This window comes from Mauremys mutica, chromosome 2, assembly GCF_020497125.1.
Source record: "Mauremys mutica isolate MM-2020 ecotype Southern chromosome 2, ASM2049712v1, whole genome shotgun sequence".
Lineage (NCBI taxonomy): Eukaryota > Metazoa > Chordata > Testudines > Geoemydidae > Mauremys > Mauremys mutica.
This window is the reverse complement of record NC_059073.1, coordinates 24,987,872-25,008,346: the sequence shown is the minus strand read 5'-3', so window position 1 is coordinate 25,008,346 and position 20,475 is coordinate 24,987,872. Positions and strand designations below refer to the sequence as shown.

Genomic DNA, 20,475 nt, shown 5'->3' with positions numbered 1-20,475 from the left:
ATAGAGGGGTGGAGGGAGGGGCTTTTGGAATGGTCATGAGCAACACATCTCAACGAACAGTTATGGAAGGTTAGTAACCGTTTTTTCTTCACATGCTTGTGCATGTCCATTCCAAAGTAGGTGACTCCCAAGAAGCTGTGCAGGTGGAGGGTTCAGAGTTCATTGGCATGCTGATTGTAATACTGCTCGGTCGAAACCCATGTCATCTCTCACCTGCTGGTTGACAGCGTAATGAGATGCAAAGGTGTGGACTGACAACCAGGTTTTCGCTCTACAAATGTCCTGTATAGGAACCTGAACTACAAATGCTATTGGAGATACTTGAGACCTTGTGGAATCGCCGCCAGGGCAGGAGGAGCAGGGACCTTCACCAGGTCATAGCATGTGCGGATACAGGAAGTGATCCACGAAGAAATTCTCTAAGCCGAGACTGAAAGGCCTTTCATTTTGTCTGAAAAGGCTACAAAAAGCTGAGTAGACTTCCAAAATGACTTAGTCCCTTTCTATGTAGAAGGCTAGTGCATATCTGACATCCAGTGAGTGGAGTTTCTGTTCCTATCTGTTGGCATGTGGCTTCAGATAGAAAACAGGTAGGAAGATACTCTGGTTACTATGGAGTTACGAGACTACTTTTGGAAGGAAGGCCAATTGTGGCCACATCCGAACCTTGTTCTTGAAGCAGACTGTATAAGGTGCTTCCGACATAAGGGCTTGGATCTCTGAGATCCTTCTAGCAGAAGTAATGGCCACCAGGAAGGCCACTTTCCAGGATAGTTAGAGCAGAGAACATGTCAGTGGTTTAAATGGAAGACCTTTTAGCCTTGCCAACACCAATTTGAGGTACCAGGGAGGGAGTGGCTGCTGTACCTGGGGGGTGCAATCTCCAGGCCCTTAAGGAAATGACTACAGAGTTTGAGAAAACAGAATGGCCATTTTATCCATGGATGGAAAGCTGAAACTGCTGCCAGATGAACCCTAATAGATGACAGTGCTTGGACTTATTTCAAGTGGAGCAAGTAATTTAAAATGAAAGGTAGTGTCAACTGTGTAGGCAAGACCCCTTCTGCACAGACCAGATCAAGAATCTTTTCCACTTTGCCAGGTAAGCTCCAAAACCACTCTGGAAAATAGAATTTATTATTCCTACCAGATTTAAAAAAAATGTATTATACCTGTGCACATGTTTCTTCAGGTGATGTAGTACTGATTCCAAACAGAACCGAGAGATCCAATGTGTACACCGTGAACTTTTCCAAAGCATGTATTACAGCTGGTGCCAAATGAGAGCCCTGTCCAAACCCGGGCTCTCCAACTATCAAGAGCCTTGGTCTGTAAGATGTTGGCTGACGATAAGCACTTCTAAAACAAGAATTGTGAAATCAGGAAGTTTTAAACAATTAAAAAACACAAAACAAAAATATTTCCATCAATGTATGAAAGCATAGGTGTTAGTCTCTCTCTCTCTCTACTCTACCATAATTTTAGAATACAAACAAATAAATAAATCTGTACTGTCAAGAATTCTGCTTATTTTCTTACACAAGGCATCAGATATACCAGAAAAAACAAACAAACAGTAAAGCTGCAGTAGTCTAGGTTATGGAATACAGTAAATACATATACTTACATTACTTCTATCACAGATTTGTTTTTATTTCATTCATTCTAATTGTTCAGTCTTTCCCCATAGTTTGGTCGTTAATCTAATAACGTCAGGTCTACACGGGGGGGGGAGGGGGGAGAGAAATCGATCTAAGTTACGCAACTTCAGCTACATGAATAACGTAGCTGAAGTTGACGTACTTAGATCTACTTACCGTTGGGTCTTCACTACGGTAAGTCGACTGCTGCCGCTCCCCCGTCAACTCTGCCTGCGCCTCTCGCCAAGCTGGAGTACAGGAGTCGACGGGAGAGCGCTCGGGGATTGACTTATTGCGTCCAAACTAGATGAAATAAATCGATACCCACTAGATCAATTGCTGCCCGCCAGTCTGGCCGGTAGTGAAGACAGACCCCCACTGTAGTACTGGTCTTTGCAACCATACTATTACAATGCACTTAATGGCTAGAATCTGACATGAAATAGGTGTACATCTTTAAGTTCTGTAAATTAGAACATCTCCTCCACCACCACAGTAAAAGGAATTTGGCAGTATCTCTCACTGCAATAACTGGTAGTCCAACCCAAACTAAGACGCCACAAAAATATGACTTTTCAAACAAGTTTTTGATGATTCTCATAATAAATCAGTAAAATTTATTATAATTTAAAAGAGATTAGCCTAGCCGTTGTCAAATCAAGTAGCAAATTACATAACAGAAGGGGCGGGGGGAGAACAACAATCTGTTACTTGTATTCCATTGTAACTATGTTCAAATATATAAACTTGGAAACTAAAAGTATAAAGGCATCAAAAATGTCTAAAAGAAAACTACCAATGTGATTCAGAGACCGGCCAAACTTTAGATCTCAATCCTGTAAGGTGCTCTAAAAAGGGTGAGTGGGATGAATCTCCAAATCTCTGTGCTCCAAGCTTGAGACTCTCCTTGAAGGATTAGGGGCTTTTTCCCCTAAATTTGGTCAGTTCTAATCAGATACTTTAAAACACTTTTATCCGCTTGTTTCTATGTTTATTTCTGGCAAAGACTGGTGCGAGAAAGCAAAACCCTTCCCCCTCCCAAAAAAGGAAACAAAACCCAGAACATCTCCCTTGCACCAAAGGATTCAGCAGCCTAAATCAATTTGAAGATCAAAGAGACAAGTACCTGTTAAAATTAAGGACATTTGCTTTCTGCTTATTAGGTGTTTTCTGGGAAAGTGGATTTTCCAACACTGAAGGCACTTCCTCATCACTATACATTAAGTCACTTTCTAAAATATGACTTGCAACATCTGAAAAACAAAAATTCGTTAACTCTCCTGGGAACTTTGCATCACCCACTTGCAAAGAAAAAAAGTTTCATTTACAATTCAATATGATTGTATTGAATAAACCACCACAGACTAAGACATTTTAGAGAAACAGCCATTAGTCTGGTAGCACGTGTAATTCTGTGGGCAAGTTAATGATAGAAAGAAAGTGAGGTGTCATTTCATTAGTAAAAATCTACAGAAATAATTTCAATGGTGTCACCCTCTGCAGCATGGCCCAGCTTACAGATCCAGGTCCTTTGGTTGGTGGTAATGGGTCGAGTTTGGTATCATGCGAAAGCCCTTTCTACATAAACACAATGGTACCAAACATGACAAACCTAGAACTGTATAGATATATATTCAAGAAAATGGTAAAAATAAAAAAATAAAAATCAACATTTTAAAAGGGCTAGCTCAGTGGTTTGAGCATTGGCCTGCTAAACCCAGGGTTGTGAGTTCAATCCCTGAGGGAGCCACCTAGGGATCTGGGGCAAAATCAGTACTTAGTCCTGCTAGTGAAGGCAGGGGGCTGGACTTGATGACCTTTCAGGGTCCCTTCCAGTTCTATGAGATAGGTATATTGCCATATATATTTTATTCTTATAAGCCTGTCAAACATGTAGCCTTCACAAAGTTAAAATGTGGCCCTTGCCTGACAGTACTGTGTTATCAGCTAATGCTCAAAACATACCTGATTATTTTTTTTAGTGTTACAGATTACTATAAATGGAAAGAGTGCTTTCAAGTAGGGCAGACAAACGATTAAAAAACTTAATCGCAATTCATCACGCTGTTAATAATAGAATACTATTTAAATATTTTTGGATGTTTTCTACATTTTCAAATATATTGATTTCAGTTACAACACAATACAAATTGTAACAGTGCTCACTTTATATTTATTTTTATTACAAATATTTGCACTATAAAAACAGTATTTTTCAATTCACCTAATACAAGTACTGTAGTGCAATTTCTTTATCATGAAAGTTGAATTTACAAAATGCAGAATTATGTACAAAAATAGCTGCATTCAAAAATAAAACAATGTAAAACTTTAGAGCCTACAGGTCCACTCAGTCCTATTTCTTGTTCAGCCAATCACTCAGACAAGTTCATTTACATTTGCAGGGGAGCATGCTGCCTGCTTCATGTCACAATGTCACCTGAAAGTGAGAACAGGTGTTCGCATGGCACTGTTGTAGCCAGCGTCGCAAGATATTTACGTGCCAGATACTCTAAAAAGATTCATATGTCCCTTCTTGCTTCATCCACCACTCTAGAGGACATGAGTTCATGCTAATGACAGGTTCTGCTCGATAGCAATCCAAACCAGTGCAGACTGATGCATGTTCATTTTCATCATTTGAGTCAGATGCCACCAGCAGAAGGCTGATTTTCTTTTTTGGTGGTTCAGGTTCTGTAGTTTCCACGTCAGAGTGTTGCTCTTTAAAGACTTCTAAAAGCATGCTCCACATCTCGTCCCTCTTAGATGTTGGAAGGCACTTCAGATTGTTAAACCTTGGGTCAAGTGATGTAGCTATCTTTAGAAGTCTCACATTGGTACTTTCTTGGCTTTTTGTCATTTTCATCATTTGCAGTGAACACTGCAATGAAAGTGTTCTTAAAATGAACAACAGGTGCCGAGTCATCATCTGAGACTACTAGAATATGAAATAGATGGCAGAATGCGGGTAAAACAGAGCCAGAGACGTACCAGTTCTCCCCCAAGGAGTTCAGTCACAAATTTAATTAACGCATTTTTTTTTTTAAAACGATCATTATCAGCATGGAAGCATGTCCTCTGGAATGGTGGCTGAAGCATGAAGGGGCATACAAGTATTTAGCATATCTGGCACATAAATACCTCGCATGGGACTTTCGTAGTCGGCATTGCAAACGCCTGTTCTCACTTACTGGTAACATTGTAGATAAGAAGTGGGCAGCATTATCTCCCGTAAATATAAACAAAGTTGTGTGTCTTACTGATTGGCTGAACAAGAAGTAGGAATGAGAGGACTTGTAGGCTCTAAAGTTTTGCATGGTTTTGTTTGAGTGCAGTTATGTAACAAACAAACAAACATCTACGTCTGTAAGTTGTATTTTCACCATAAAGAGATTGCACTACAGTACTTGTATGAGGTGAACTGAAAAATACTATTTCCTTTATCAATTTCACGGTGCAGATATTTGTAATAAAAAATATAAAGTGAACAGTGTACACTTTGTATTCTGTGTTGTAACTGAAATCAATATATTTGAAAAAGAAAAACCATCCAAAAATATTTAATAAATAATAGAATGCCAATTGAAACTTAACAATGTGATTAAAACTGCAATTAATCATGATTAATTTTTGAGTTAATCAAGTAAATTGACAGCAATTAATCGACAGCCATACCTCAAGGTGATTTGCCATCAAGGACAAAAAAGTAGTGATTCAGTGGTATTGCTTATGATCTTTATTAGGTCAAGAGTTGTGATGCAACACTGGTTAAGACATCAGCATCCAGCCAGAAATTACTGGAATCCACCCACAAATGGTATGCACATAGTTACATAACAATTAATTACAATCCCAAAGAATTTATAACAAAACCCTTGTTTTTGCTTTGGTCTTTATCATTTTTAGGCATCAACAGGGAGATAAAGAATACTGACTGGTAGCTGATTCTTTGGAGAATACCACCAGAGGGGACCTGATTAAAACACAATGCTCATGGCACCTTACATGCTATAAAAAGTGCACCCATAAGCTGAATTTGGCAAGGTTGTAAAGGAAGTACAACTGAACATCATGCCAGGGCGAGTACCAGCTGTGGGCAAGACTCCATATGTGAGACAGTAAGAAATTGTATGAAGCAGTGACTCAAGTGAGAACATTCCACAGAAAGTATTGTTAAGCATGTGCATTGACCAAAGACAAAGTACTCTGTCTGGAGACCTCTTTCTGGAGACTACAATTCCATTGCCATATGGAATTCAATGAAGGGTTGTACATCCCTCTAGACCTCATCAAGGGTAGTTTTATATTCTGTCTTGCAGATTACCTAGACTTCCTTGAAGATACAGCAGATAGCAAAGGTACCCTTCATGCTACTGTTATGGTCTGCAATCAAGAGCATATTATTGGGGATCAGTCCCTCAATTTCTCTCTGAACCAGCAAAGAACTGTTCCTTGACTGACTCACTTTCCTATCAAGGTCCAATAATTCTGAAGCCAAGAAGTCCAGTTTTCAATGAAGCAGTAGCCGATGCACTCCAGGAGGAAAAAAATTACTAAGTATGGCTTCAGCTGAAGAGATAGAAGATGTACCCTCAAATGATGCTGACACTAAAATTTTCTTGACTGCCATCAACAGGGCCGGCTCCAGCTTTTCTGCCGCCCCAAGTGGCAAAAAAAAAAACCCCAAAACACAAAAAAAAAAAAAACACGACGAGCGGCGGCACTTCGGCGGCAGCTCAATAGCACTGCTTCTTCGGCAGTGAGTCCTCCCTCTCTTTTCTAGTGCTCTCAGTGCTACCAAAGACTTCTGCAAGATTCTGTTTTTGTGCTGCTGGGGAACGGAATTGCTGTATATCCCTCAGAAATGTGTTCCTAGCACTCTGACCATTGAAAGCCGCTCTTTCAGGATATGACACTACTGGAAGGCTGTCTCTCCTTGCTTACAGACAGCCCCCCAACCTGAAGCAAATACTCACCAGCAACCACACACGACAGAACAAAAACACAAACCCAGGAACCTATCCTTGTAACAAAGCCCGATGCCAGCTCTGTCCACAAATCTATTCAAGTAACATCATCATAGGACCTAATCATATCAGCCATGCCATCAGGGGCATGTTTACCTGCACATCTACCAATGTGATATATGCCATCATGTGCCAGCAATGCCCCTCTGCCATGTCCGGTTTGGCCAATATACAGTCTCTACACAAAAGAATAAGTGGACACAAATCTGACATCAGGAATCATAACATTCAAAAACCAGTAGGAGAACACTTCAACCTCCCTGGCCACTCAGTAACAGACTTAAAGGTGGCACTTTTGCAACAGAAAAGCTTCAAAAACAGACTCCAACAAGAAACTGCTGAACTTGAATTAATATGCAAATTAGACACCATCAACTTAGGCTTGATTAGAGACTGGGAACGGCTGAGCCATTACACACATTGAATCTATTTTCCCATGTTAAATATTCTCCCGCCCCTTACAGACAGTTTGACATCTTGATTATCACTACAAAACGTTTTTTCTCTTAATTAATTAGCCTCTTAAGCGTTGGCAGGACAACTCCCACCTTTTCATGCATGTGTATTACGGCCTTCTGGTTGGGAAAGCATTATCTAAAGTTATATCTCCTTACTATATGCTCCATTCTATGCATCCGATGAAGAGGGCTGTAGCCCACAAAAGCGTATGCTCAAATAAAATTTGTTAGGCTATGGCTACATTAGCGCTTCAAAGCGCTGCCGCGGCAGCGCTCCCGCGGCAGCACTTTGAAGCGCTAAGTGTAGTCAAAGCGCCAGCGCTGGGAGAAAGCTCTCCCAGCGCTGTCCATACTCCACCTCCCTGTGGGGAATAATGGACAGCGCTGGGAGCCGCGCTCCCAGCGCTGGGGCTTTGACTACACTGGCGCTTTGTAGCGCCGCAATTTGCAGCGCTGCAGAGGGTGTTTTTTCACACCCTGCTGCAGCGCTGCAAATTTGCAAGTGTAGCCAAAGCCTTAGTCTCTAAAGGCACCACAAGTACTCCTGTTCTTTTTGTGGATACAGACTAACATGGCTGCTACTCTGAAACCTAGAATTATAAACAGTTAATGTTAAAAAGTTTTGGGGAGGGACAAAATCCTCATACTTTAGGTTTTGCAACCAATCCCTACCTATTAGGGATTATGAGGAGACTTACTGGGTATCTAGATTATTCTGCATCTGCCTACCGGGGGTTTCTTGCACCTTCTCTGAAGAATCTGGTGATGGCCATTTTTGGAGACAAGCTACTATAGTAGATGAATCACAGGTCTGCTCCAATATAGCAGTTCCCATGTTCTGGGCTTTAGCATTACCGCACTGAGATGAATGAGTGTAGTTCACACCTCTCAGATCTATTATTTCATGCTATCTCAGGACAAAGGAATACAATTACAGTAGAACCTCAGTTATAAACACCTCAGGAGTGGAGGTTGTTTGTAACGCTGAACAAAACGTTATGGTTGTTCTTTCAAAAGTTTACAACTGAACATTGACTTAATGCCGCTTTGAAACTTTACTACGCATTTTTCTTCTGCAGCTTTCCCTTTATTTGTTTTTAGTAGTTTAAGTTTAAACACAGTTCTGTACTGTATTTGGTTGGATTTTTTTTTTTTGGTCTCTGTTGCTGCCTGATTGTGTACATCCGATCTCAAATGAGGTGTGTGTTTGACTGGTCAGTTCATAACTCTGGTGTTCATAACTCTGAGGTTCTACTGTACGCACTATTTTACATATGGGATGTTCTTGTAAATGTAAGGTATGAAGTAAAGCCTAAATTTCTTTCAACAAAATTCTGTGTCTGGGGTAGATTCCACAGTCACAGAACCATGGAAGGCTCCGCCCTCACAAAAAAACCAAAGTTCTACTGCCCAAAAGTATACACACAAAAAATTGGAAAATGTAAATAGATTTAGTGTGTTAATGTCACAAATTAAAGAAAAGCTTTTACCTTGACAGAAATATGCAAGAATTCAAAATAAATAAAAATAATAATAAAGGAGTGTTTTACCTGTCTTTTGTCCTTTTTTTATTCCAAGCTCCACATGTGGAAACACTCTTTGTAGGGCTCCTAAAATTCTGTGAAGTGTTTTTTCAAGCAGTGGTTTCGAAATGGCTGAGAGTGCTTGGCCAGGTGAAGTCACAGCTCTTTGAGAAGCTGGTATAGTCTTCTGCATAGCCACAACAAAATCCTTAGCTGTTATTTTAATAGAAGAGATATCCAACTGCAACTTCTCACTGCTAGTGTATATCTGAGGATAACGTCGTCGCAAAGCGCACAAAGCAGCTTCAGAACATATGGACTTAATATCTGCACCACAATATCCTATGAACAAATAAGTGAAATTTAGTTCCCTGTCTCAGACAATCAAAAAAAAAAAAATCTAGAAGCAGCATATACAAAGCTAGAGTATGTAACTATCTGACCCAGCAGAAGATGAAGCCTAACAGAAGCAACATGCTCGACCTTTTGGGGAAAAAAAAGGAAGGGATATAGGTAAGAAATGCCTCATTCTGCTATCTGCCCAACTACTCTACCGGTGTTCTTCTCTGCCTGTGCAAAGCCCCACTGAGGTAAGTGGGGCCCTGAGGAGACTCATTGCAAGACTGGGTTCTTAGTGGCCTAGATGGACTTCTAAAAGAGAACTGCATCCAGCCCCCTTTGCCAGAAGGATGGTGAAAGTGTGAGTGTTGTTAAAAATAAATGTCTATGTTCATATAAAAAAAACCATAACAATTAGTGGATGAAAAATCAAAGAAAAATAAGTATTTTAATTAAATAATTTTAGTATTAAGCTTTTAGATGAAAACTGTTATTTTTATGTGTGCTAAATTATAAGTTAGTCACTTGTATTCTCTGATAACTCTTTTGGTTCTTAATCTTACCAACACATTTTTCTGCTAACTCTTCAAGAAAAGTGTCCAATGGCTTAGGGGTCCAGTCTCTCGTGTGAATCTTGAGAATCTCTTTTCTAGCCTAGAAATAAAGACTTTTTAAACAAAGAGCACATCCTGTTTTTCCCCTGTAAAAATCTTTAGTTTAAAAGTAGATGACAATATAATCACCTCTTTTCTTAAAAAGGAAAAGTTGATATATTACTAGAATTTACTTGCCTAAAATAGTGACGGCTGCTTTCAACAAATTTAAGGTTTTAGATACTTCTTAAATTGGACACACTTCTTTTCAGGTTTTCCTTTTAACAAGAACAGCCATTGAAAGCTCCCAGGACAAAAAGTGAGCTCTCTCAAGTTTAAGACTAATGATCTTGGAAGAATTCTCTCCACTTCTAGATCAGGTTGGTATTCCTGGGCTGCCCCTCTGCAGCCCTAGTACCCTTTCTGTGGGCCCTTAACTCAGCCTGTGGCTGTGTTAGGCTGGAGCTCCCCAGTTCCCTCTGCTCTTCCACTGCTCCACCCTAGGTACCCTCCTCAGCTTCCCAGGCAGCCAGGCCCTTCTCTCTCTAAGGAGCTAGGGAGAGTGTGTAGTTCCTTCTGGCCCACCACCCTCTTATATGGGCCAGCTGGGCCCCGATTGCACTGGCTACACTTGTGGCTGCTTTCCCAATCAGCCCAGCTTTTCCCCTGCCACAGCCCTCTCCCAGGGACTGTTTTAAGCCCTCCAGGGAAGGAGCAGGGTAACCACCCCACTAAAGGGTCCCAACCCAGGGTTCTAAAGGAGTGGTGCAGTATCTGGACCACTTGGTCCTCCCCAAGTTACACTGCCTTACGGGTCACTTCCTGCTGGGCTGTGGCTCCTCTGTCTGGGACATGGTCCCAGTCTTAGCAGTACAGTATCAGCACAGTCCACCAGGGAACAATGTCTCCTCCTTTGAGGCCTCTCTTGGGTTCCCAACTGCAAAATGAGGTGGAGAATATGGATCACTGCTTCCACAGTGGCCTTACTAATGCTGTAGTCACTCTTCCCAACAGTTCCCAGTGTCAGCCTCACTTCCTGGTACAGCCTGTAGCTCTTTCCCCTCCTTGCCTCTGCCCTTTTAAGCTGTCCCTCCAACTGCAGCATGCCTGGCAGCTGCTAAGGAATGTGGTCTCCCTTGCCCAGTACACTGCCCCATGCCTTGCTCTAGGTTAGTATGTGGGTCTGTAAACCCCATCATACAGTGAAAGTTGGTTTCAATCTCAAGTGTCATTTACTTTAAAATGAGTTTTACCAATACCGATGTTTGCTCTAAAAAATCTCAGACCATTTCCCCAGGAGTTATGCTTTACTAAGACAAAATTCACAGGTTCACAATGCCTTAGAGCCTTAAAGTGGCCCAGACATCTCTGCTCCATAGAATAACCGTGTCACCAGTTCCTTTTAAAAAGGTGGTAACACAGAGAGAAGTAAAAATACAACAAGAGGAAGATATTGTTTCCACATGACTCAACTGGTAGACTTATAGACATGTGCATCAGGGAAGTAGAGGTGAGACTGACATATAATTAGGACAAGAACCTTCAGGCCTTTCATCCTTTTGCAGCATGTGGAGGGAAAAATCTGGATTATAGATCTTTGGACCTAGCCATCTACTTCTAGAGTGTCAAGGTATCCCTAAATTTATCATAGTGCAACTCCCATTTCCTTAATTTTTATTTTATATGAAACAGAGAAGACCCTCAGCTTAAAGTTTTTGACATCAAGGAGAAGGACTAGCTATTCTGAGTTATTCATATTTAATATTTCTACTCATACTTTCGATTAAACAGCAGGGGCATTTTCAACAAATGGAACAAAAATTTAAAGCTCTTCATCCCAGCTGAGTCTGAATGTTTCCCACAGCCCAGTTCAAGTACTTAAGAGAACTACCAACAAAAACATCAATCCAATAATGCCCAATAGGTAACCTGATCATATTCTGTGTTGAACTTGAGCTAACCTGCACCTCTTTTCTTGGGTTTCAATAATTTTAGTATGATTAGAAATATGTCACTAGGTACCAGGATTAAAAATAAAAAAAATATCCTTAATATTTTTAAGCCAAGCACTGCCAGTAGGCCTGCAGGTGGCTGCCTGCATGGACATGGAGCCCACGGTACAGTGGAAACAGAAACTCCAGGCCAGGACTGAAAGGACGATGATGAACATTCAGCTGCGGGGTGCTACTGAACCATTCCCGCCGAGGACAGCCCCCACAATACTGGCTGGTGAGTGGGGCCACAACAGTTGAGCTGCAGAGGGTTCTTTGCATGGCTGTTGGGTTGGTGACACCTAGTTCCTGCAGGTGAGAGAAAGTCTGTGATCCTGGTGGGACAGAGCAGAGATCCAGGGCCAAGGATGTCAGGAGGAAGATAAATCCCTAGCTTCAGGGGAGACTACCCCACTGCTGAATAGCTCTGTCCCCAGCCAAGAGCCATTCAGCAGTGGGTGGCCTCCCCTGTGTGGCTGGAAGCTCGTTCTCCTGGCCGGGGTGTCTCTCTTCTGCCACACCAAGACAACAGCCTTTCCTGCACCTTCCGCCTGCAGGGACTGAGTGTCACTGGCTGCGCAAGAAGCCCTCTGCAGCACCACTGCCAGGGGAGTGCGGCTGTGACAAAATGGAGCTATAGAGGGCTCTCTGCACTGCTGCAGGGCCTCTGACACTAGACTTCTGCAGGTGCAAGGAAGGTTGAGGGAAGGTTGCACTCCTGCTGACTGTTACCGGTCAATATTTTTTACTGGCATACATCGATTACAATAAAATGCTGCCAAGCTTAACCACAGAACGTGAATGATGAATTCAAATGTTTTAGGCAGTGGTATACTCTAGCACTTTAAGCACTGCACTGTTAATCCAAGGGTGGCTCATAATTAAATGTAGTTATCTGTCACATATACCATTCTCTCATTTTCAGGTTCTCACTACTTTATACACTGCCATATTTTACACCTACTTGAAGGCCACTATAATTGCATCAGTAAGTGTCATTATTTGGTGACATTCAACTTTTCTGCATGATCAGAGTGGAACTAGTGTTACAAAACTGATGGTCAATGAAAGGGTTTTGTACAAGTGGTGTTTTCAGTACCCTACCTACACTCCACATGAAACAATATATTACCTCTATCACTCAAGGCGTAAAGCACAGAATCCCAACTTCACTATTCCCAAACATCCTTCATTACTCCACAATACACTGTGGCTTATGCTAGAAATAATTTGACACCTTATTGTTAGGGTTGAATAAAAGATTTTACCTCTTTATCTGGCAAGGTGAAAAGGAATTCTCTGTCAAAACGCCCAGGTCTTCGTAAAGCAGGATCTATTGAATCCAGTCTGTTAGTAGCTCCAATTACCACAATCTCTCCTCTGCTATCCAAGCCATCCATAAGTGCCAGCAGCGTAGATACAATAGAACTGATAGAGAAATGCTTTTATTCATTCAGTTAACTAAGCCTATGTTACATTGAGTGAAACTTGGGTAGAGCGGTTACGATCAAGAAAGGAAAAGCTTGTGTTACTGGAATTATTTTTTGGTTAGTAAAAAAGTGTTCAGACATGAGCCTTTTATGATGTTCTGTGCAGAACATTCCTCCCCTTGAGATAAGCAAACAAAGACCAAAAACCACACCATGATAGAATCAAGTCTTGAACAAGCCTTAGTTTCTTTTTTAATCCAAAAGGTAAAGATTTTACTTGCAATCTAAGTAACATGATACTTACCCCAAAGAGGGCATGTCTGTACAGAACCTAGCACAATATGAATAGGGCCTCTAGGCATTACTCAATACAAACAATAGTATTACTTATAATAAGTATACTTTGGTCAAGCCTAACTTATACAGCAGGGAATCCCAAGTTATGCAAATACCCCTCTCCGAGCTCTCTTCCATTTATTGCTGTGCTGGCCTGTACGTCATCCATTGTTATTTTTTAATGTTATTCATTTTTATACTGGCCCAAAGTTTCAATGTATTGCCAATTTCTGTACTAAAAGTGCCAAATGGTAAAGTTGTTGCAGGAAAGCTAGAGGTGTTGACAGCTGGAGCTTTTGGCACCCCAGAAGACCTGGGGCTTGTTTAACAGTTAAAACGCTGTAGTGCTTCAGTGTAGAAACTACCTATGCTAACAGGAATGATTCTCCCATCAGTGTAGGTAATCCACCTCCAAGAGAGGTGATAGCTAGGTAAGTGGCTTCCTAGTGCTGTCTATATGAAGTGTTAGAGATGTAGCTGTAACAACCTAAGGGGTGTGGATTTTTCACACCCCCAAGAGATGTAGCTATACCAAAGTAGAATGCTAGTACAGACTAGGCCATGGTGGTGTTTTGTTGATCAACCAGTAGGCAGCTGATTCTCAGAGCTATGGTGAAGATATACCACCTCTTTCCCTCCCCTTTTGGATTGGGGTGCATGCAACTTCAAATGCGGGGGGGGGGGGAGGGGGAGAATGTAGGACTGAACTTCTCATAACTCTACCTCAGCAAGCTGACAGTAACTCCACCCTACCACAAAATATACCAATGGCAAAGTACATTAACTTGATGTTTTTTAGACTTCAAAAGATGACACCCTAAGCGGATGAATGGAAGCAAGTCACACTTCTCTCAGAACTATGGTTTCAGGCTGCATACTGAGACAGCAGACTTAACTGCACTGGTTCACACTGCAACCATAAAGGCTAAAGACTGTTTTAAAATGAAGTTTTGGATATTGCAACATAATTATAAGGCAGATTCAAAGAGAATTTTGCAGTTCAAAGGGCAATAACTGTGATATATTTGGGCCCCTGATTATGATATTGCTTGAAAAGGGTTAAAAGGAAAGCAAACTGACAGACTGGAAATATAATTTCATTTGGAGGGTTGTACAAACATAGGAGTGTGTCAGAGAAACTACATTACAAAAAAATTAAAATACCACACTGAGCTTGGTATCGCTACAAAATCTAATTACTTGCAACTTAATACTACCCAAGTTTAGAGAGGCCTCCTAATGTTGATGCCCCTATATATACACACACGAGAAAAAAAAAAAAAAAAAAAAAGACTACTAACACTATAGCCTCCCCCTCTTACAAGATTCAAGCAGATTTTAACTCTCTATTTTTTAAAAATATGAAGTGTAATACCTGTGAATTTGATCTTGTCTACTGGATCGTACAGGAGCCAAACCATCTATCTCATCAAAGAAAATAATTGAAGGACGCATCTGATAGGCCTAAAAGGAAAGGCAGACTCAGGAATATTGAAACTAATATATGTAAAAAAGAATACATTCAAAAAACTACATTAGAAGAACATTAAGCACTCAGAAGTTAAGAAATGCCAGAATTAATGCCACACACATTCCTGGATGTAATTTCTGATTTAAAAAAAATCCCGCCCCCAAAACAAAAAAACCCTACCCTGATAAAACAAATGCTATCGTGTACAACCATATTGACCCTCCTACCCAACATGGGTCATCAGGAAGGTTCAGGCCTTTATAGCCACAGCACCAACCTCTACCACTTGAGGTAACAAAGTAACTGGTAGCAACAGTAGGCAGTTATTTTCTAAATGGACCAGCCACTATGAGTAGATGAGACACCCTTTGCCAGTCAGTTCACAGCTATTTGCTGATATATGAGAGAGAGAGAGAGAGAGAGAGACTCACTCACTCACTCCTGGGGTTCAGCACCAGGTCCTGGAGGTGAGCCTGTCCTAGTCGATATAGGCCTGTCAGACCCCATTTTCTCAGCCTGTGTCCTTCTCCCTTTGCTCCTCATTCGTACCATCCCAGCTCCTGCAACCCTCCTCTGCACCTTTTCAAAGGTGCGCCTGCCAAATTTCAAGTATCTCACCAAAGCATGGAGGCACTAGAGCTTCTCAATGAAACACTTGTAAGATTAAACCAAAAAAACCAAAACCAAAAAAAACCCCACACCACACACCAAACACAGGCAAAAATATATTTCCTCCCCATCTACCCCTAATCAGGTTCCCCAAAACATCTGGACAATTTTTACTTGAACTTCTAAAAAAATTCAGACAGGCACCACCATGGAAAATTTCAGCCCCAAGAGTTAAAGTCTTGCAAAGTTATAAGCAAGTGAAAAACAGAGCCTTATAATAGAAAGTGTTTGGCAACCTTAACTACAGATTTCAATACCAGCTCCACATATAATAAAAGTGTATAGTCTAATTTGAATATTACCTGATCAAATAATAAACGAAGCTGTCGTTCAGATTCTCCCACCCATTTACTGAGGCAATCAGCACCTTTTCTCATAAAGAAGGCTACTCTTCTATCACCCTGACTGCACTCATTAGCAAGTGCCCTAGCAACCAGGGTCTTTCCAGTACCAGGTGGACCGTAGAATAGACAGCCCCTGTAAAATACAAGAGTTCCCATGTTTCAGTTGCAATACATTGGAAAGGAACAGAAACTGTTCCAAAGAGCTTGAGATGTAAGACAACAAAACGTCAATATATGAAGGTTGATGGGGGTGGGGGGGGGGAGAATTGAGAAAGGGGCATAACAGATTAAAATCAAAATATATGTACAATTTGATATACATAGAGAGGAGGAGAGGTCAGTTACCTGACAGTAACTTGAGTTCTTTGAGATGTTTTTTCCAGACCGTAGGATGTGTTCTCTCAATGGGAGACTGCAAAGTAGTGTCTGTGTATCCATACCTTTGCAGAACAGCACACCTTGTGCTCCGAATGAGGGTACATAGGGAGGACCGAGAAGGAACTGAATGGCAGCAAGCTCAACCATGAAGCCAGAACTCCGTAACACAGGGAAAGGAGGATGGCAAGCAGAGCACCATAGGGACAAAACATCTTGAAGAACTCAAGTAAGCTAAGTAATCTCTACTATTTCTTGTATATGTCCCTATGGGTGCTCCACCACAGTAGACTCCCAAGGAGTAACTTAATGAGAAGGTGTGTGCTGATGGTATAAATCCAGGATCGTTTGAAAGATTGCATCGCCAAAGGCAGCATCATCTCTGGAAGCAGGTATGATAGTGTAATGTTTAGCAAATATACAGACAGAAGACCAATTACCAGAACTGCAGATTTCTGCTGTGGCAATGTCCTTCAATAGAGCTGCAGATGTGGACTGGAGCTCTGGTGGAATGTGCTGTTACTCTGTGAGGAGACTGCTCCCCAGCATTTTCATAACAAGTCAAGAAGCAACACGAAACCCACTTAGACTCTCTTTGCATTGAAATCTGTTGGCCCTTCATCCTATCTGCAATTGATACAAATAGCCTGGGAGACGCTGGGAATGGTTTAGTCCTGTACAGATAGAAGGCAAGGGCACTTCTGACATCCAGTGCACAAAAACTTTATTCTTCTCTGGATACATGAAGTTTTGGGTAGAAAACTGGTAGAAAAATCTCCTAGTTAACGGTAGGTTTCGAGGAGACTTCGTAAGAAAGAAAGAATGGGGACATAGTATAATTGTCTTTGTAGAAAGTGGTATATGATGGGTCTGTCAGGCGTGACCCCAGCTCCCCCGTCTGTCTCACTGAGGTGATAGTCAAGAATTAAGTTTTGAGGACATGGTGGAAGAGGTCACCATTGGTTTGAATGGGGGTTTCCTTAGGGTGTTTAGAACAAGGTTGAGGTCCCACTGGTGGGCTGGCTGTCAAACAGGAGGAAACAAGTTACATAGGCCCTTGAGAAATCTGGTTGTTGTAGGGTGGGCAAAAACAGAAGCCCTGGATGGGTGAGTGGAAGGCTGTAAGGGCGGTCACATGTATCCTGAGAGTTCATCGAGAAACCCTGTTTTTAATTCTAACAGGCAGTCCAGGATCTTAGAAAGCAGGACTCATAAGGCTTGAGATGATGGAGGGAGCCCCAGGATTGGAAGCGCTTCCACCTTTAGAGGTAGGTTTTGCAAGTTCCAGGATTCCTGTTGGATAAAAGAACTGACTGAACTCAATCCAAACAGGTTAATTCCATGCTTGAGAACTACTGAGGGGCCATACCCTCATATTCAGAGAGGAGGGGTTGGGATGGATGAGGCTTCCTGAGTTCTGTATCAGGAGGTCCTTGTTGATAAGATGTCTGAGGGGTTATGCCTCCATGAAATTCAGGAGGTTTGGCTACTATACCTGTCTTGGCCAACCACGCAATATAAAGATTGCTCTCGTTCCTTCACGGCATATCTTGAGAAGGGTCTTGAGGATCAACGGTACAGTGGGCAAGCATAAAGAAGGATACAGGGACATGGTGTTATCAGGCCATCCTTGAGAGAGTTGCAACAATGACCTCCCTTGGAGCAGAACAGGTGACATTTCACCTCTACTATACCCCACATCTGGCAGATGCTGCAGATGACAGTCTGATCCCCATTCACGATCTTGCCAGAAGGGTCTACACAGGGAGTTTGCAATTGTATTCCAGAGGCCTGGTAGACCGACAGCTGATATTTCTGATGGGAAATGCACCACTTCCACAGCCTTAGCACCTCTGCAACATTAGGATGGGGTCTTGCTCCACCCTGGCAGTTGACATAATACTTTGTCAACCTGTTGTCCAGCACGACTGATTAACTGACCTTGCATGGCTTAAAGGAAGTGTTGGCACACATCATACTGGTCTCTATTCCAGAATACTGACATGGAGCGTTGATTCCTATGTCAACCATTTGCCTTATGCTGTCGCTCTCTGTAGTTGAGTTCCCCATCCTAACAGACATCTGTTGTGAGGGTCTTCAACAGTGCTGGATGAAATAATGGGGTTCTAATGCAGATTCTCCATAGACTCTCTTACATGGTGAAAAACCTATTACCTTCTGAGATACTGATACACATTTGGAGAAGCTGTGTCTGTTTAGGATATATATTGTTCTTAGCCATATCTGGAGGCATTTGAAGTGCATCCTTGTGTAGGGAAACACATGCGACATGTTGCCCACCATGTCGCCCAAGATCTGTAGACAAATCTTCACTGTTGCTAGTGGACTGCACTCTAATGTTGAGATTAGGTTGGATAGGGTGGAGAATCTATTCTTGGGTAGGTTGGCTCTTGCTGTTGTGGAGTCAAGAGTAGTTCCTATAAAGTATATTCTCTGTACTGGAGTTTGTATAGCTTTGAGGTTGATAGAGGCCCAGAAATTGGAATAGCATTACTGCTCTGGATGCTGTTGACTGAACTTCTTGGGGTGACCAGACCCTGCAAAGCCAGTGATTCATATATGGAAACACTGATATTTCCCCTGATGGAGCTGTGCAACTACTGTGCAACTGAGAGAATCTCTGAACACCCTTGGGACATGGAGAGTCCAAAGGGGAGAACTTGATTTCGATAGTGATCTATCCCTATTATGAAGCCTAGAAAATGCTTGTGGGAGGGGTGGATAGGTAAACAAAGTGTGCGGGTGAGGACCTTCACTGTTCTGACTGGTATCAAAGGCTGGAGACTTAAGCAAGTCTCAACTTGCTGTTTTCATAGTGGTACTGGGGAGGTGGCACTGTTAGAGCTTTCTAGTACTGGTGACTCAGGTTTATAAGAGATAACGAGATCCTCTGCAGAAAGGAACCTGGAACAAGGTAGAGAGTTTTGACAGCCTTCACACAAAGTCTGGGCCAGTACCATCTGGTAAGATGGAGGCTGTTGCAGTACCACAGTGACTGTGGTGTCATCTCCCCTTTCAGAGGTATGTGAGATTCTGGTACTAGGGCACAGATGGTAGCCCTGTCTCTCTCAGTGCTGCAAGGTGTTAGATGGTGCCAACAACAGTAGTAGCTGCTCTGGTGGTAGGCATCTCTGGAGTTTTTCCCTGTACTGATTCAGTGGTAACGACTCCTACCATCAGAGGGACAAAAGGTCTCCCAACAGTGGGTCTTACAGGGTGATATACCTCTCCATACAAGAAAATGAAGAAAAGTTACATATTTCTTCTTTAGAGTTTTCTTTGTTGCAGATGAGGCAGCAACTGGCACTGAAGCAGCCTGGGCTGTAGAGGCAGATGTACAGGGGGAAGTGGATCTCTCTGGAGCTACAGCATGGTCCACTAATAAGAGCTTAAGTCTAGTCTCCCTGTCTTTCTTGGATCTGCATTTGAAACCCTGACAGACCTTGCATTTAGAAGAGTTGTGGGAGTCCCCCAAATACTGCAGGCAGCTGGAGTGTCCACTAGAGAGTGGAAAAGACCGGTGGCAAATCTCACAGGTCTAAAATCCTGGAGCATAACAAACAGTGCTCTGACGCAAACAAAAGATCCCTCTTCTACCAACACAACAGAGTTATATAAAATAAATAGGTACTGAATGAAAATAAATAATGAAAAAAAACTACTAAACAAAAGAAAGAATTCACACAGTGAAGGCAGGAAGCTGAATACAGCAGACAGCTGACCTTGTCACCTCGAGCTCCATGCAATTGAGGAGGCACTGAGTGGCAGTGGGCTAGCACCTCCCTATATGTCCTTGTTCGGAGCACAAGGTGCTGCACTGCACAAGGGCAGGCCCACAGACACTACTCTGCAGACTCTGATTGAGAGTGCACAGATGTGCGCATATCCTACGGTGGAGTACCCATAGGATACACTCCAGGAATTATTCTTTCCTAATATGTGAGTGAACATTATTGAGTTCAATAACTTGCGATTGAACTAGATCACATCCTTTATAAAGGCATTCAGATCTTCATTTAAAGACTCCAACTGACGACGAATTAGTTTACTAAGATAAATGAGTTGTGCCAATGGTTGATTATGCTCACTGTTAGGTTGCATCTTATTTCCAATTTGACATTTTCTAACATCAAAAAATAAGTCTTAAAACAGGTCAGAAACTGAAGAGATTACATATAGACTCTTTCTCAAGAAACCATGTCTAACAACCATTTGTTTAGAGCAGTGGTGGGTACCCCGATGGGCCGCATGCGGGCTG

General features: G+C 42.0%; 1 protein-coding gene across 9 annotated transcripts in view; it reads right to left on the bottom strand.

Moving 5' to 3' along the window:
* The window catches only part of ATAD2 (ATPase family AAA domain containing 2), an 81,276-nt gene that overhangs the window by 33,746 nt on the left and 27,055 nt on the right, over positions 1 to 20,475 (bottom strand). For all 9 annotated transcript variants that reach the window (XM_045004610.1, XM_045004611.1, XM_045004612.1 and 6 more), the window contains exons 12-18: positions 15,780 to 15,954; positions 14,713 to 14,801; positions 12,840 to 12,999; positions 9,551 to 9,641; positions 8,676 to 8,990; positions 2,767 to 2,893; positions 1,173 to 1,359 (exon numbers count right to left, since the gene is read on the bottom strand). In XM_045004610.1, the coding sequence (XP_044860545.1) occupies positions 1,173 to 1,359; positions 2,767 to 2,893; positions 8,676 to 8,990; positions 9,551 to 9,641; positions 12,840 to 12,999; positions 14,713 to 14,801; positions 15,780 to 15,954 (1,144 nt within the window). The remainder of the gene's footprint in view (positions 1 to 1,172; positions 1,360 to 2,766; positions 2,894 to 8,675; positions 8,991 to 9,550; positions 9,642 to 12,839; positions 13,000 to 14,712; positions 14,802 to 15,779; positions 15,955 to 20,475) is intronic.